General features: G+C 35.5%; 1 protein-coding gene across 1 annotated transcript in view; it reads left to right on the top strand.

The window, feature by feature from the left end:
- Positions 1–4,935: 4,935 nt before the first annotated feature.
- Positions 4,936–16,401, top strand: part of grm6a (glutamate receptor, metabotropic 6a) — a 52,833-nt gene continuing 41,367 nt past the window's right edge. Inside the window, exons 1-2 of the mRNA XM_058784246.1 lie at positions 4,936–5,324; positions 13,530–14,135. Coding sequence (XP_058640229.1) covers positions 13,578–14,135 — 558 coding nt within the window. The 5' untranslated portion in view covers positions 4,936–5,324; positions 13,530–13,577. The remainder of the gene's footprint in view (positions 5,325–13,529; positions 14,136–16,401) is intronic.

Here is a 16,401-nt window from a genome sequence, read left to right as displayed (position 1 = left end):
ACACACACACACACAGTAATCAAAGCACCCAGTGCATTTCACATACCTCAAGGTGCATTGACCTTCCAAACATGCACCTACTCGCACACGCAAAGGTGAAGTCGCAAAGCAACACAAACACAAATGTGGGCACTAACAACATCACCAAACAAACTCCCCAGTACCTGAGGGGCTTTGTACATTAATGATTTATTTACACATTTTAAATATTGATCAGGTGGGGGGGAAAGCAAATGTGCAATTGAACGGCAGGAGGTTCTGTTCACTCTGAGATAAATGCGAAATGTGCAACGACATGAGGTTTTATCTCAGTGTGAGTCGAACTCGCACGCTTTGAAAGGCTGCTGATCGCAGGCCAAACACGCTCTGCATTTTGAATGGGCACAAATAATGTATACGAGTTGTTGCTTTATTTCATGTAATTACAACTGGTAAGAAAACCAACAAATGCGGCATGATCACATGCAGTGGTCAGTGGTTAGTAGCCTGCAGGCTGCAGCTGGTCATGCTTGTGGCATTCATCTATTTCTCAGTGTTGGTCTGTGTTTTATTTATTTAGTTTTACCATGACTGGTGGGTCGATCACGAGCCCACAGCAAGGAAAAATAATAGACTACATGCAAAAAATGGAATCCAACTAGCAATATAATTATATGTTGCTTGGGATAATGCTTCCCAAACACTTTCTTTAAATCTTTCCCTGGACATGAATAGCCTGCTAGTTGCACTAATTATTGATAATGAATATTAGGCATGATTATTATGTGTGACAGGACTCAAAATTTAGTAACAACTCTACAAAAACAAATCAGTAAATAATGGTAGGGATGATTGTTGGCACTCGTGAATTTTTCTGTGAATTTCCATGCAAAATCTAGACACTTCAATGGGAATCAACATAATCATCCGAATGCAGATTTTGCATCGGTTCAGTTGGTCATGCAACTTTGTCAGGCTGACCAACAAAATGCTGCTTTGTTTGAAAGTAGAGTGGGTATTTTCAAATCATTATGGAATGATTGTGTGGTGAATTGTGGGATTATTTGCATAATAGCACAATATGCAAATAAGGAGTGCGTTCTCAGAAATAAAGGTACAAAAGCTGTCACTGGGGCGGTACCTTTTCAAAAGGTACACTTTTGTACCTATTAGGTTCGAATATGTACACTTTAAGTACTAGTGTGTACCTTTAAGGTACCAAAATGGACCATTTAGGTACAAACATGTACCTTTTGAAAAGGTACAGCCCCAGTGACAGCTTTTGTACCTTTATTTCTGAGAGTGTGGAAAACCCTGAGCAGCAGCAAATCACTGTGTCGGGTAGTGACGTGTGTTTTGAGTATTTGAAAAAATGCAATTTGTGTTTGTTACGTGTATGTTAAATATTGCAGTTTGGATGCTTTAATTGTGAATAGACTGTTTGTGTTTACAAAAGTCTTCAATTAATCTGACACTGCATCTTTACTTTGGGCAACAAAGCCAATGTAATCATCACACTTACATGTGATTATAGCCTGAAAGATAGCCAACTGTTATCTTGTGTAAATGTGATGATTACATTGAAATAAACATAGACCCCGAAGCGGAGGCATTGTAGAGTTGTCAGCTGCATTGAGCGGGGTTTTCCTGCAGCACTATGAGTGCTGATCTCCAGTCAGCCAGTCGTGATGAACAGTGTACACACTTATTAGAGAGTCTGGACAATCTCTGGACAACAAAAAGTGGGCTTCTTCAATGGGTGGGTGTTTCTAAATCATGCAATGAAAATTATGCCCCTTACCTTACCACACCCCTAAACACACCCATCACTGTGACGTGAGCAAATCAGGTAACACAGATGCATACGGTTCTATGAAAGACATATTTAGGCTATAATATCACAAGAATTGTCCTTGCTGGCTTCATAGCTTTTAGTAGTGTGACAACAAGGGAAATATGCAAATATATAGACATTTTTTTCCCATTTCAAGCAATGGTTATCAATGAAAATAAAGAACGTGAACTGATCTGGATCGTGTTTGGCTATGGTTTGGTGCTTTAATCACCACTGAATAATTCAGACTCTCTTGGCTGGCCGATTCAAAGAGCTGAGGGTGAAGGTTTGGAGTCCTACAGTGAACCCAGTGACTCGTTAGCCATTTTCTGGAAGAGCCACTTTTCAGAGTCAGGACATGTATCTTAAAACATATTTCATGTGCTTATTTATTAGGTCTGATGTACAGCATCTCCAAAAATCTGGACACTCAAACCACACTTAAAAACATATTGTATACATTTTAAACTAAATGGCATCTGCAAATAAATGCTGCTTGGGCTTTTCGCAAAAAAGAACTAACTTTGTTTTTCTTTTGTATTAACTTTGGTGATTTTTAGTGGATGTATGAAGTTCAAAATAGTGAAACCACAGGTGTTGTTCATCACAAATAATTTTATTTGAAATCTTATATCAATTGTTTTATTATTTAAAACACTGTTTATTATTATTTGGTGAAATGTTTCATTTGAAAAGTGTGTATGTGCACTATTTCAGTAACAGATTGTTAATCGCAGTAAACCGTGAACGGCTGCTTTCGTGTTAAGCGGGCGGTTCCAGGTCGTGGAACATCCCCCTTGAGTTTATGCAACTTTAATATCTTCAGACCCTGCACAATTTCCCTATTGCACTAAAAATACAACACTGGAATTACTTATGCATGAACTCACAGAAGAATGCTGATCTCTACTTCAACCCTAAAATGCATGCATGACGTGAGCATTTTTGTTCACATTAAGTGTTCATTTCATCATTAAATTGTCTTTGGTCATATTGTTTTAACATTTGGTTTACGATTTTATATTAAATTTGCATTAATACTTTTTGTGGGTCAAAATATATATTTTTTTATTTAATTTCCCATCTGTTGTCTCTATATGTTATGTCAAAGTCAACTACAATGCCCATGCTCAAATTAATATTTAGTAGGAAAATATACAGCAAGATGCCATTTAGCAGATGTTTTTTTCTAAATGTATTTACAGTGAATTTCTTTCAGTTGACAACCTCCCTATAACAGCCTGAAGATATAAACACACTCATGTTTTCTTAACGAGCTAAATGAGGGCATGCCATTGACTTAAAAAACCCAATACCATAACAGAAAACCCTTTGCATTTTTTAAGTTTTAAAAAGTATTATTTAATTATTAATCATTCTTCCAAATAAAGGCATCTCCAAATGTCCCCAAAAGAATTTAGCTACAAATTTGTCCCCAAACCAAAGTATGAAAATCAAAAAAAAATCTCTAAATTATCTTCAATATATTTAATTGACAAACTTTCTATAGACAACAAGCATCAAATTACATCTTGAATAATACATCTTGTCTTCAAAATTCAGTTATGTGTTCTAGCCTGGCTTCTGATTTGTATCTCTTTATGCAAATGTTCTAACCATTACTGCTGATCAACATTTAGACCCCATATTAGCTTTTGGATGACAAACTCACGCTTTCTGGCTGATGATACAGCACTGTTGTTTTAAAGTGATCAATTCAGTGTTTAGACACAAAAACCTGATGGTTTTTATTCAGCTCTGTGTATTTGCTCAAGCTAGAGCCACTAGGTTAGAGATTGTTCTGCTTTTGACAAGATGTCACACCTGTAAGGTTGAAGCGAACAGAAGGTGTTGTTAAACTAAATCGCACACAAAAAAGACAAGCCTAAAAGGAATAGCAGCTTTACAGAGCCCGACGTCCCAGTCGACAAGTCAAAGGTGGCAGTGGCAAGGAAAAATCTCCTTGAGATGTGCAGGTGCGTATATGGAGAGTTTGGGGAGCATTCAACTGCCACAAATGTACATATGCTAAAAATGATCTACTTACATAACGTGTAATAGTATAGCAAATGTTTACTGAATAAATTATTAAATAATTTTTTGTTATTCTACAGCAGAAACTTATTTGATTCTTACAAGATTATTATTTGATCCTTGTTGGTTCCAAATTAAGGCAAATGGATATTCCTTTATGAATACGTTTTGACAAAATATTTGACCAGTGTGTGGACTTTTTATCTGTTTCTTGCAAATTATGGAACTGATAAATATTACAAATATTTATTTTGCTAGACATGCGTATTCTGTTGAGAATGACTTTTACTATTTTATGTTTTCATGCTTGTTGTTACAGAGACCCCAGTGATGTGTGAATCAGTGGCTTTATTCTTATTTATTTATTTAGGCCTGCATAAGTTATTTACTTATTTAAAAAAAAAATACTTTAAAATGTTGTAAATTGACAAGAAAACCATACAACAGAAAGGACCCAAATGAGTGAAAAATATATTTTGACCTATTGTGAAAAGCATATTTTGTTTGGGTCAAATGGAGTGACCCTAAATAACGTAATGGTGACAAATTACTATAAGGTTCTGTTAGTTAACTACATTAGTTTACATAAACCAACAATGAAAAATGTAACACTTTAGATTAGGGAACACATATTCACTATTAACTAAGAGTTTTCCCTTAATAAACTCCAATTTTCTGCTTATTGATAGTAATAGTTGCTGTAGTAGTTATTTTTAGGTGTTGGGTACGGTTAAGGGATCTAGAATATGATCATGCAGAATAAGGCATGCTTTATAAGTAATAATAAACAGCCAATATGCCATATTGTAATTACATGTTTTAAACTAGACTTTAATAGGGTTTTTTATTTATTTTTTTGTCTGAGCTAATCAAAACCCAGTAAATGTCTGTTGAAGCTTCATCCCAACTTTTTACCACAAAGTAGCCTAACAGGTCCCCAGCAAAATATGTTGCAGAAAAGTACAATAAAAGAAATGAAAATAAACAGCAACACCCCAAACAGAGCATGAAGGCTAGAGTGACCAGCACAAACTGCATGACAGCATACATGGAGTGAACAGAGAGAGAGACAGACATTGAGAGAGCGATAGAGCAAGAGAGGGAGGGGAGGGGAATCGAGCTTTTAAGAGATTTGATAGAGATTAGAAGCGGCACAGTGTTGAGAAATATTGTATGTTCGATACGAATCTCATTTCATGGTGAAAAGGCAGAAAGCGCGCGCGAGGACGCGGACGGAGCTGCGGAACGCACGACTGACTGACTGACTGACTGAATGAATGAATGAATGAAACGATGAAGAAGAGCTCTGGGCTTTCTGTAAACAGGTTGTAGGTGATCTCAACAGGTCATAGGTGAACTAAACAACTGCCAAAAGCTTCAGATGGTTTGAGCGAGTCGTAATGTCTTCGAGGGTTTGAGGAGAGATCGTGGATGTCTCGACAGACTCCTGGAGAAAGTTCAACATCAGGATGAACAGGTAAAAAATCGGACTATAATGTTTATATTTGTGTCGTGCAATGTTTTTACAATAGCCTATGTCGTTTGCTTCCACAAAGTTTATTCGGTTTTCTGTCAATTTTTATTTTTAAGTTATTATAACATTTACACAATGCACGGACAAAAATGCCATGGTATTAGTGTTTTTTCTTTCTTTCATTTTTCATTTTCTTTTATATACATCCTACATGTTCAACTGTTAAAACCGATGTAAATGCAGTACTAAATTAATTCTATGGTGAATATCAATATAGCAATGTACCATGGTATTACCATGGATTTGATGATAATACTGTAGTATTCCTTGAAGAGCCTTGGAGTAAATGCTACATGAATATCTAGTACTTAGGATTCAGCACCATGGTATATCAAAGTACCATAGTAATGCCATCTGATTCCATCATTACAATAGGTTTTTGGGACAAAGAAACATATTTTGGTGCACTGGTCGTACTATGGTATTCTTTGAAGTACAATAAGCACCTTGAATATGGTAATCATTCAGTACCATGATATACATTATATGACATATATACATGATATATTTATTATTTACCATTATCAGATTTTATCATTGTACGTTTTGTAAATAGGCAAAACAAATGTGTTGGGCATTGTATAATGTAACAATGTTTTTTTTTAAGTGACTGATGGTTGTTGTTAAAAAGTTATTTGTTACAAAGTTGAATAAGCAACCCCTTATTCAACTTTTTGTTAAATGTCTGTCATTCCCATCATGTTTTAAATGTAGTTTATGCTAAAATATGACAAACGCCTATCTTAATAGTGACTGTAAATGAAACTGTCAGTCAAATGCTGCTGAAATAACAGATATTCCACAATGTTTGCATATAATCCAAACAGAGCAATCTCAAAATGGCCTGGGGTTGAGAATATGCTTTTTTCTCTCTCCTCTGTTGGGAAAAAGCCATATTAATTTTGTTCACATTTAATAATGTGTGATTTATCAACACATCTTCAATTCTGTTTGCCTTTTGTTTATTTGATATGCTTCTATTATGCAGAATTTAGTGGGTAGTGAGCACTATATGCATAAGTATTTGAAGGTTTGCATTAATGCATGCATTATTTCATAATGTAGATTATCATATAGGCCTTGACGTGTCCATCACGATTACACAAAAGAGGAGTTAAGTAGCTCTTGTAAGGTTTTGACACCCATTGCAATATAGATGACTTTTGTGCTCTTTTGTGCATTTTTCTTGAAGCTCCTTTTATCTGCTTTCCATGTCCTGTAGGATGAATTCCTAGTTTCTTAATCCATGCTATGAGGTCTGTCGAGTCTCTTTGAATTATCATTGCAGCACTGAACCCCCTGTCGGCTGTGTCATGCTTCTGTGCATGAGAGGTCAGCATTTAAAAGTCTTCCGTTTGTGTGAACAATGTCATATGTCGTCAGGGATGTTTGCAAGTGTTGTAGCTGCTCCCTGTGCCTTCTCACATAATGTCAAGAATTCACAGTGTGTGATCTTCGTCTGATAATGTGTGTGCTCTGTGAGATGGCCCTAGAAAAATCAGCAAGAGTTCATGTCAAATCCTTTATGGAAGAAATTTTTTTTCTGCACATTGTGAGTGCTTATTTCCCTATGCAGGAGATTTTAATTTTTACCCCCAATCACTAGAGTCATAAAAGCTGTATATGGTGAGACTAGTTACTCTTGATCAGCAAGAAAATGACGTAATGACAACTCTGATTGGCTGATGGCACCACAAGAATGCATATACTCTCTTTACTAGTGACTATTCTGAGCCATGATGTCAAGCAGATGGGAAAAATTCATGCTTATTTATATATTTTATATTTTTAACATAGCAAGGTATGGAAGCCCGTTTCCGCCACTGAATAAAAAAGAAAAAAATGGTTATTGCGACTTTTTATATCTCACAATTCTGTGAAAAAAAGTCAGAATTGCGAGATATAAACTCACAATTCTGACTTTTTTCTCGCAATTGCGAGTTTATATCTCGCAATTCTGACTTTTTTTCTCGCAATTCTGACTTTTTTTCTCAGAACTGTGAGATATAAACTCACAATTGTGAGTTATAAAGTCAGAATTGCATGATATAAACTCGCAATTGCGCGTTAAAGTCCAGTTTTGAGGGGGAAAAAAAGACTGATGTTAACTCGCAATTGCAAGTTTATATCACGCAATTCTGAGAAAAAAAGTCAGTCAATAACCTTTTTTATTTTTTATTCAGTGGCGGAAACGGGCTTCCATAGCAAGGAGAACAAACAAAGCAACAACAATAATAGCAAAATAATATAAAATAAATAAAAATTTGAAAATAAATTAAAGAACTGGCTTTGAAACAGTTTTCACTCAGAAACTGCACAATTGTAAATTTCACAAAATAACAAAGAAACCGCAAGTAACACATTGAATTAAACATGAAATTTTAAAATTAAAAAATGTTTGTAAAACATACTCCAGTAATCTTTGTTTAATTTCCAACTTCCAACTTTTTTTTTTTTACTGTGAATAATATAAAAAAAGAGTTACAGTAAGAATCAACTGACCCTTCAGAAAGACCCGCCCCCCTTAGTTACTGTTGCTACGTCTGACAAGCCATGCTGCTTTCATGCCACGCCTCATATTCTGACGCAGTGAAAAATGCATCACGGAGCAAAGAGGAAACTGACAACGTGTCGACAGACAAGACAGAACAGGTTACTTTTGGTATGAAACAAAGTTTCAGCTTTCAAATGTTGTCATTTTTTAAAGAAATTCCAAAAATAAATACAGTTTTGTGGCTCTTTAATGTGTCGTGACAGATTGCTGTAGCGCCTCAGTTCAAGCGGCACGTGATCAACTCTGAACTGATCATCTCTTCCTCTTTACTAGTTCTAGCACAAAATAAACATGAATGAACATCAGAGGGTATTTGTTTCAACCGCAAAAAAAGATATCAGTACACACCATTTCTCAATTTCAAGTCCACCGACGTTTGTTTATCGGACAAAATGGCGGATTCAGCGTTATGATTGATCAGATCACCTGTCAATCAAACTCCTGGCAAAGGGGGGCTTGAGGAAATATAGAAAGGACTGAGTGTTTGAAATCAATAATGTGAGTTGGCCTAAGAAAACCATGCTGAAGTCAGTGAGTTTTTTGAATGGGCTTCTGGTTGCCTTGATTGGTGGTGAATACAAGCTCAAGATATATTCAAATTTTATTCTAAGATAAAATACATCACTAATACCCCCATTTGATTAAAAAAAAATGCTTTTAGTTGTCTTGAAAAAGGCAGAGGTTGTTAGGGACGTTAAACGTTATCATGCCGAACCGGTAAACTCACCTACTTACTAGTCTGTCTATACAGCCTCAGTGTGTTTATAATAGCACTCCTTCAAACTATTCTAAAATGTTTAAGTTAAATATTTTTAAATAAAAATTGAAAGAGTTGTCAGCAGCTTATTGGTGGTGACATTGAAGTGATGTGATCATGGGTTCGTTTATAGCCTATGTTTAGCTCCAACATTTATAAATGTTTTGTTCTTTCATTTGTGAAGATTAAACTTGTAAGAATTATATTTCCTGCAATAATCCAAAAGCCAATGGAAATTGCGTTTTGTCTGGGGAGCCAGGGTGATGGTAACTTCCGGTTTGGCTTACAAAAATATGTCACTGCGTCACTCCTGAACACTGACTAGGTAGCAAGAAAATCCCAAATATCACACATCCTTATAAGATTGTTTTAGGAGTTACATTTTTGTAACAGTAAAATATGCAGTAAAATGGACAGTAGCATCAGTTACTTGACATAGACTTTGTCCCAAATTGCACACTTGAAGTAAGACATAGCATGTCTCATTTGCCATTTTGTGATTCTGAAGGGATCTCTTTAAGGCCGCAGCACACCCTCGATGTGCCCTTTTGCCTGATGCAGACTATTACCTGCCATTTTATGCACCATTACGTCACCAAAGTGTGTGGCATTTCAGACTGGGCTGTTTTTTGCTGCGCATCTCTATATTGTTTGCTGCACAATGCGGGATTTGCTGAATTTCCTCTTGTCCATTATTTCCTGAATGAAGCTTCATATCCAGGTAACAAGAAGATGAATGAGGTTTCAAAATACTCACTGTGTCTGTTACAACTATTATGGACAGTCTATTGCAAAGACCCTCAGCTTATTTCTGAACCGCTGACCTCATTGTTGCAGAATGTTCCATCTTAATCCAGGTACATTGACACCCTTTTTTGTGCCGGGTCACTTTGACTCCGTCTAGTCTATCATTTCAGAACGAGTTCTCTCAAACTTTTCTCTAACGGCTCCTAATGGCTGCAAGATCAGCTGCAAGATTTAGGTCTAATATGAAGGAAAAAGGCCCCCGATGATTTGTTGTATTATCCATTATTCCAGCCCTTCATTTCTGAAGAGTGATCACATTATCTTGAGTAAGTATGTCACGCTGGGAATGACCTCACCATTTGTCACCAGCCCAGACACCCGAATGGGCATTAATAGTTTGAGCTGATGAATTTTAAAAAGCATTAACTGAGACTCTGTTCGCAGACTACGAAATGAAATTGGGATTTTGGTTGAACATGTTATAAAAAAATATCATGTTTTTGGCAGAGGGATTAAAGAAATTGTGATAAGAAATGATTTTTTTTTTGCAGAGGCCAATCCTAGTAATTAGATTTCTACTTTAAATCAAGTCCGCAGAGTCATATAATACTTAAGTTAATTGCATATATTGAAGGAAAAGCAAAGAAACTCGCAGTGAATGACAGAAATCCAGTATAATAGTCTGCAGACTGCTATTATTGACTGCATATTAGCTGTCTCTGATGTGCAAATGATTTAGAAAGTGCTTTCCTCTCCCTTTGAAATGCCTCATAAACATGCTGCTTTTTATCATTCACTTGGGGTGGGCTTTCATTGGTGGCTTTTATTGCTTGTTTACAGGTTTGTTTGGAATCACCATTGGGATGTGTCCTGTGAAAGCTGTTTGCCCCTTCTGAATGCACAAAGCGATCTTGCGTTTACTTTAATGTACCGCATGCGTTCGCTGCACGACAAGCGCCAACCGTACACAGCCCTTCACAAACAGTGATTACTACGATTAGATGATGCCACCATGGATTATTGAAACAGCCCATTATGTTTAACAGCTTCAAATGATGTTTTATCACCGTGAAAATGATATTTACCAGAGAGAGTGCAGGGAAAAGCTTGTCTCCTTCGATTATCGTCTGACGTCGGGCCACTGCCACTTCAGTGCCAACCCAGAATCAAATTACTTCTCATGAGGAAATGAACCCACTTTCAAAACAATTAGTTTGCAATATTAAATATGTCTTTTAATTTCAGAAATAGCAGTAGGGTGCTTTGGTACACTCAAGCACACACATCTCCAGATCATATAAGGGAAAAAATTGTCGATAACAGTAAGGGAGACTATAGATATTCAATCTGATTTGTGTTAGCTGAATGAATTTAAAGGGAAACCCTTTGGCAGGCAGGCAGGCTGAGAAGCTGGCGAAAAAGAGCATGTGAACGGTTTAGGATTTGATTAGGCTATTCGAAGCAAATTCAATCTCCAGTTCCTACTGTAAATGCAATCAGGGCTCATAAAGGACTGGAACAGCAGCGTTCGATATCTGAAGTTGCTGCATAACACCTGTCACTGAGTAGATGTTGCAGTTTCCAAGCAAGTGCAGCAAAAAACAGATGCCGCCACGATGTGCTCTGGAGTGTGATGTAAAATTTTCATCAAAATGTAATGTCTCGCTACTAAGAGGTTCTGAAAGCTGTCAGATGCAGCTCCAATGATTTATCCTTCCACTCTCGTACATAAACCATGGCTTGTGTTCGGAATGGAATTCTAGTGTGCTGTTGACTGCATACTGCACAATATGTACGTTTTTTTGTTTTTTTAAAGTAATGCATTTGGTTACCAATGATACAACAAAAGATATTCAGAGTAAGCCATATGTAAAGTATATGTGTAAAGCAAAGAAAAATGAAAGTAAGTATTGTTTATGACTCAACGTGTGTCATTTCCAGTCAAACTTTGCCAAATGATAATATTTAAGAAATAATATTATTTACGATTATAATTTTATTATAAAAATATGATTTATTAAAAATGATAAAAAAAATGACATGTAGTTAGGATGCATAAATTTCTAGTTATGAAATTAGTTTTAGTAAGACAAAGGAATTAACTTTATCTTTTAAAAAAAATATCATTGAGATACTATTATAGGTTTATTTAAATATTTTAATTAATATTTTGAATTGTATTTATTTTATATTTTCTGTTTTTATTTTCATTTTAATTAAAGTTTCAGTGATGTTGTTGTGTTTTTGTCTTTTTTAGTAGTTTTTGTTTATTTAATACGCCTATATAGTTTTTATTCATTTTATTTCAGTTATAGTTATTTTAGTACATCAAGTAAAATTAAAATTCAAAATGAAAAAGTATATATTTTTAATATTTTATTTTAATTCTTTTAACGTTAATTTAATTTCAAGTAAAAAAAACAAAAACAAAGTTAAATAACCCTGTTCCAGAGAATGTATGAAATAAAATCATTAGAAACATACTTAAAATGACAATTCTTGATTCAGGAAGATGACAAGCATCTATGTCCACTGTTGAACATTGTATTTTCTGAATGTCCACAGGGACAAAATAGTTGAAAATAATCAAAGAAAATTCATCTTGAGTCTAATGATGATTCATCCTGTCTTTTCATTCATGTACAGGTCTGTTTGTCTTTCCCCAGTGCATCTCTCTTTGCATCTCTGAGTAACTGTATGATCATCCTATAGAGCTTTATTTCGCTCTCAACATCAAAGTTAACTTTTCTCGTGTTGAAGTTTTAGCTACTGGCTACAGTCTCTCCCGTTCTTAGCTCAATTCCATCTTTTCTCTCTCTGCTTTCTGAACAAATTCAGTCTTTCATTGACCTTTGAACCCTTTGGAGAGCCACTCATTCCACAGCTGGTCTTACAATCACTACACATCAGAGCAGTTGGGCTCCATTCCCCGGAGCTTCACCACACGCCAGACTATATCACTCTCCATTCACAGCGTTTCAGTGCAGTGCTGTTCCCAGCGGACGCTTTGAGAATGAAACCTGCATCTTTAAAGCACATTGTATCTGGTTTTGTTTATGATGTGTTATCCACTGTGCATGAATAGTTAGAGAGTGCTAGAAATTCAAATTACATTTTTAAAACAGTTTTTTAGTGTTCCAAAGCTTTTTCCATGAAACATTATTGTAGAATAATTGTCATGAGAATGTTGTGAATCTACTGAATTCAGCTGGAAATGTGCATTGCAAGAAAACTCAAAGGTTTGCAAAAGTGACATAAAAAGTTTCAAGCTTCTGACATGAGGTGATTGTGTATGATTGCTAAGGTGTTCTTAGTATTTTTTTAATGTGTTGCCATGTGGTTGCTGGGTGGTTATTTATTGGCCCAAGTCAAAAGTACATGCAAAACTCACAGGCAACCATTTAATATTTAGGATTAGGGCTGCATAATTTATTGAAATAAAACCGAAATTGCAATATAGACAATGCAAACATTTTGCAGTTGTACTGTCAAATAAAGGTATTATTATTTTATTATTTTTCTTAAATATATTTTGAAGATATTTATTTTTATAATAGTATTTTCTATAATAGTAAGGTTTGTTATTTTATTTAAACATTTTAATAATTGTTTGTTAAAATGTGTATTATTATTATTATTGTTAAATATATTTTAATTTAATATATTTATATCTATATTTAATATGTATATATATATATTACAGTGTAATTTTGCAATAGAAATATTTCTTATTTAATTTAACCCTTTAAATTTAATTTATTTAATAATAACAACAACAACAATAATAATAATTATTATTATTATTATCAGTAAAAATATAATTTAATTAAATTAATAAATATTATTATCAATTAATATTATTATAATTATTCTTATTCATATTATAATGATATCGCAGCTTTACAAAAAAAAAAAAAGAGAAAAAAAACATTTTAAATTGCAATCACAATTTCACTAAAACTTAAAAAAGGCAATTAGACCTTGCACAAAAAAACAACAACAACAACTTTTAAAAAGAAATCATCACTAATAATTGCACCCCTTTTCTTTCTCATGTACATATCTATTTATTTATTTTTATCTCTGACAGGTTCCTCAGATAGTGGATGAACACTTGCGTGTTTGATTCCTGGTCATTATGACATCACATCCTCATCTGTTCTCATTGGACCATCAGGTCAGGATGTTCCGGGTTTTAAGCTGGAGCAGCTGTCACTCTACCACATGGCCACGCCTCCTGTGGATTCTGTGGGTGTGGCTAAGCCCATGTTCGTCAGTTCACCAGCACTCGCACCCACATTCCATCAAAATCCCGGGGGACATCACCTTGGGGGGCCTTTTCCCAGTCCATGCCAGGGGTCATGCAGGGGTCCCATGTGGAGAAATAAAGAAGGAGAAAGGAATCCACCGGTTGGAGGCCATGCTGTATGCACTGGACCAGATCAACAGCGACCCAGAACTGCTGCCCAACATCACTCTAGGGGCCCGGATCCTCGATACGTGTTCCAGGGACACTTACGCTCTAGAGCAGTCTCTGACATTTGTCCAGGCCCTCATTCAGAAAGACACGTCTGACATCCGCTGCTCCAATGGCGAACAACCGATCATACGCAAGCCTGAGCGCGTGGTGGGTGTGATAGGGGCGTCAGGAAGCTCAGTGTCCATCATGGTGGCCAATGTCCTGCGGCTGTTTGAGGTGAGAACTCATCTTAAACATATGACAGTGAGTGAGTGATGAGAAATGGCTATCTATCTATCTATCTATCTATCTATCTATCTATCTATCTATCTATCTATCTATCTATCTATCTATCTATCGTTCTTTCTATCGTTCTACTGTTCTATCGTCCTATCGTTCTGTCGTCCTATCATACTGTCGTTATGTTGTTCTATTATTCTATACTGTCTATCTACCATTCTATCGTTGTACCTATATCACTCTATCTGTCAGTTTATCTGTCTACCGTTCTATCTATCGCTCTATTCTTTCTATTGTTCTGTCATTCTCTCTGTCCATGAGGATGATTAAACATTATGATAATTAAAACATTACGATGATTAAATAAAAAAAAACAAAAAAAAAACAATTAAATATAATTTGTCAAAATAGTTATATGAATTTGAGAAACTTGAGAAACTTGAACTGCTGTTCTGCATCTTGTTTGCTAGCTCACTTCAAACTCAGGAACTGATTTGGTATGTAAAAGGTATTCTTAATTCAGTTCGGAATGACGCAGCCCTCATATATATGTGTATTTTCTTCAGTTTAAAGTGTTTTAAACAAGTACGACATGTTCCTGGATCAACATCCTTGAACTACACTCTGGAATTCCTGGAACAACAACAAATCAGCCAATTTGTTTTTATGAATAATTTTAAGTTTACATCAACCTGTCATTTCCCTTTTATTGTAGTTTTAGGACTGAAAACACCTTTGTGTTTGCCCCACCATACCAGCCAATCTGCTTTAAAATGGACAGGATCTCGATGCCTATGGGCCAAGACCTCGCTTAAATTGACAAGGAGGATTAGAGAGACCAGCTAATCATGTTGTCAGCCCCTAGCTCTCTGGTATCCCATAGGCTTTTGAATATTTGTTCTGCTTTGTCTTATATCCAGCAAGCATTTAGGCTGATTTTTATTCCCTACAGCTGTGAATTCTCATTCTATTCAGTTGTTTTTACCAAATTTTCAATGCTCAAATGTTGTTTCAGTGATAGTTTGTGTAGTTTGGTGCAGCAGTCTTTAATACTGCGTTCTGCGCTTGTGGAATTTTAATGGGAAGGCTTGGATTATTCACGACTGGACCATATGAATGCTGGGCAGGCATTACAAAGCTGCATGTGTTGTGGCGTCAGATGTTTCATGTGCGTCTCGAAATGCCAACCTCCCTCAATGCTTGCCATGGTGGGGGGAAATGATTATTGCATATCATATTCACTCATATTTAGTGATCCTCATCCAAACACGCAGAGCTGAAAAACCCTGTGCTGATTTATTTTCCATCATTGAACTAACTAACTAACCTGCTTATTATGTTAAAAATGTTGTACTTTCACTGGTAGTCAAAGGTTTGGAATAATTAAGATTTTTAATGGTTTTGAAAGAAGGCTCTTATTTATTTTTGATAAAATACAGTAAAAACAGAAATATTGTGAAATATTATTACAATTTAAAAAAACTGTTTTCTATTTGAATGTATTGTAACAGTATTGACAGTAAAGACATTTATAATGTTACAAATGTAACACAATTTTTATTTTAAATAAATGCTTTTTTTATGAACTTTGTATTCATCAAATAATAAAAAAGAAAAAAATTATAATTATAATAAAAATATAATTATAAATAATCACAATATTGTTTTTACTGTATTTTTGTTCAATAAATGCAGCCTTGGTGACTTCTTTTAAAAACATTAATAATCTTAATTATTCCAAACCTTTGACCCCCAGTATAGCTTTTAACCCCGCCATGACCTTTCAGCCCAATAATAGTTGCTAAACATTTCCTGTAACTAAATATTGCATATGTATGAGTGAACTTGTGACTCAGAGTGTCCAATTTGCTTGCCGGAAAAACTGGAGAGTACATTGTTGTTGGATCAAGCTCAATTTGGACGTAGATAATAGAGCACTTTTGTGTAATCAGCGTTTTTTGTGTGTTTGCTACAACAAAAGCATGGAGAAACAACTACAGCGAGAACTGCTTGGCGCAGACTAGGCTGTGATTGGGCATTATTGGCAACCACAACAAAACACAAAACCCATGCACATTTTTCCTTTAAGCAAACCAAAGCTGAGGGAGTTTTAAACAAGTGTGAACAACTATGCTTTATTTGTGCTGAAACTGCTCCAACTTGAGGATCATACTTGGTGGCTCTCTCATATATTGCAATATTAGGCTCGTCTGAGAACACATGGCATGGACACCCTGCCCGGGAACGAGGGAATCTCTGTGAC

The sequence above is a fragment of the Onychostoma macrolepis genome, chromosome 08 (genome assembly GCF_012432095.1).
Source record: "Onychostoma macrolepis isolate SWU-2019 chromosome 08, ASM1243209v1, whole genome shotgun sequence".
NCBI classification, from domain to species: Eukaryota; Metazoa; Chordata; class Actinopteri; order Cypriniformes; family Cyprinidae; genus Onychostoma; species Onychostoma macrolepis.
The sequence above is the reverse complement of the archived record's forward strand: the minus strand, read 5'-3'. Positions and strand labels throughout refer to the sequence as shown.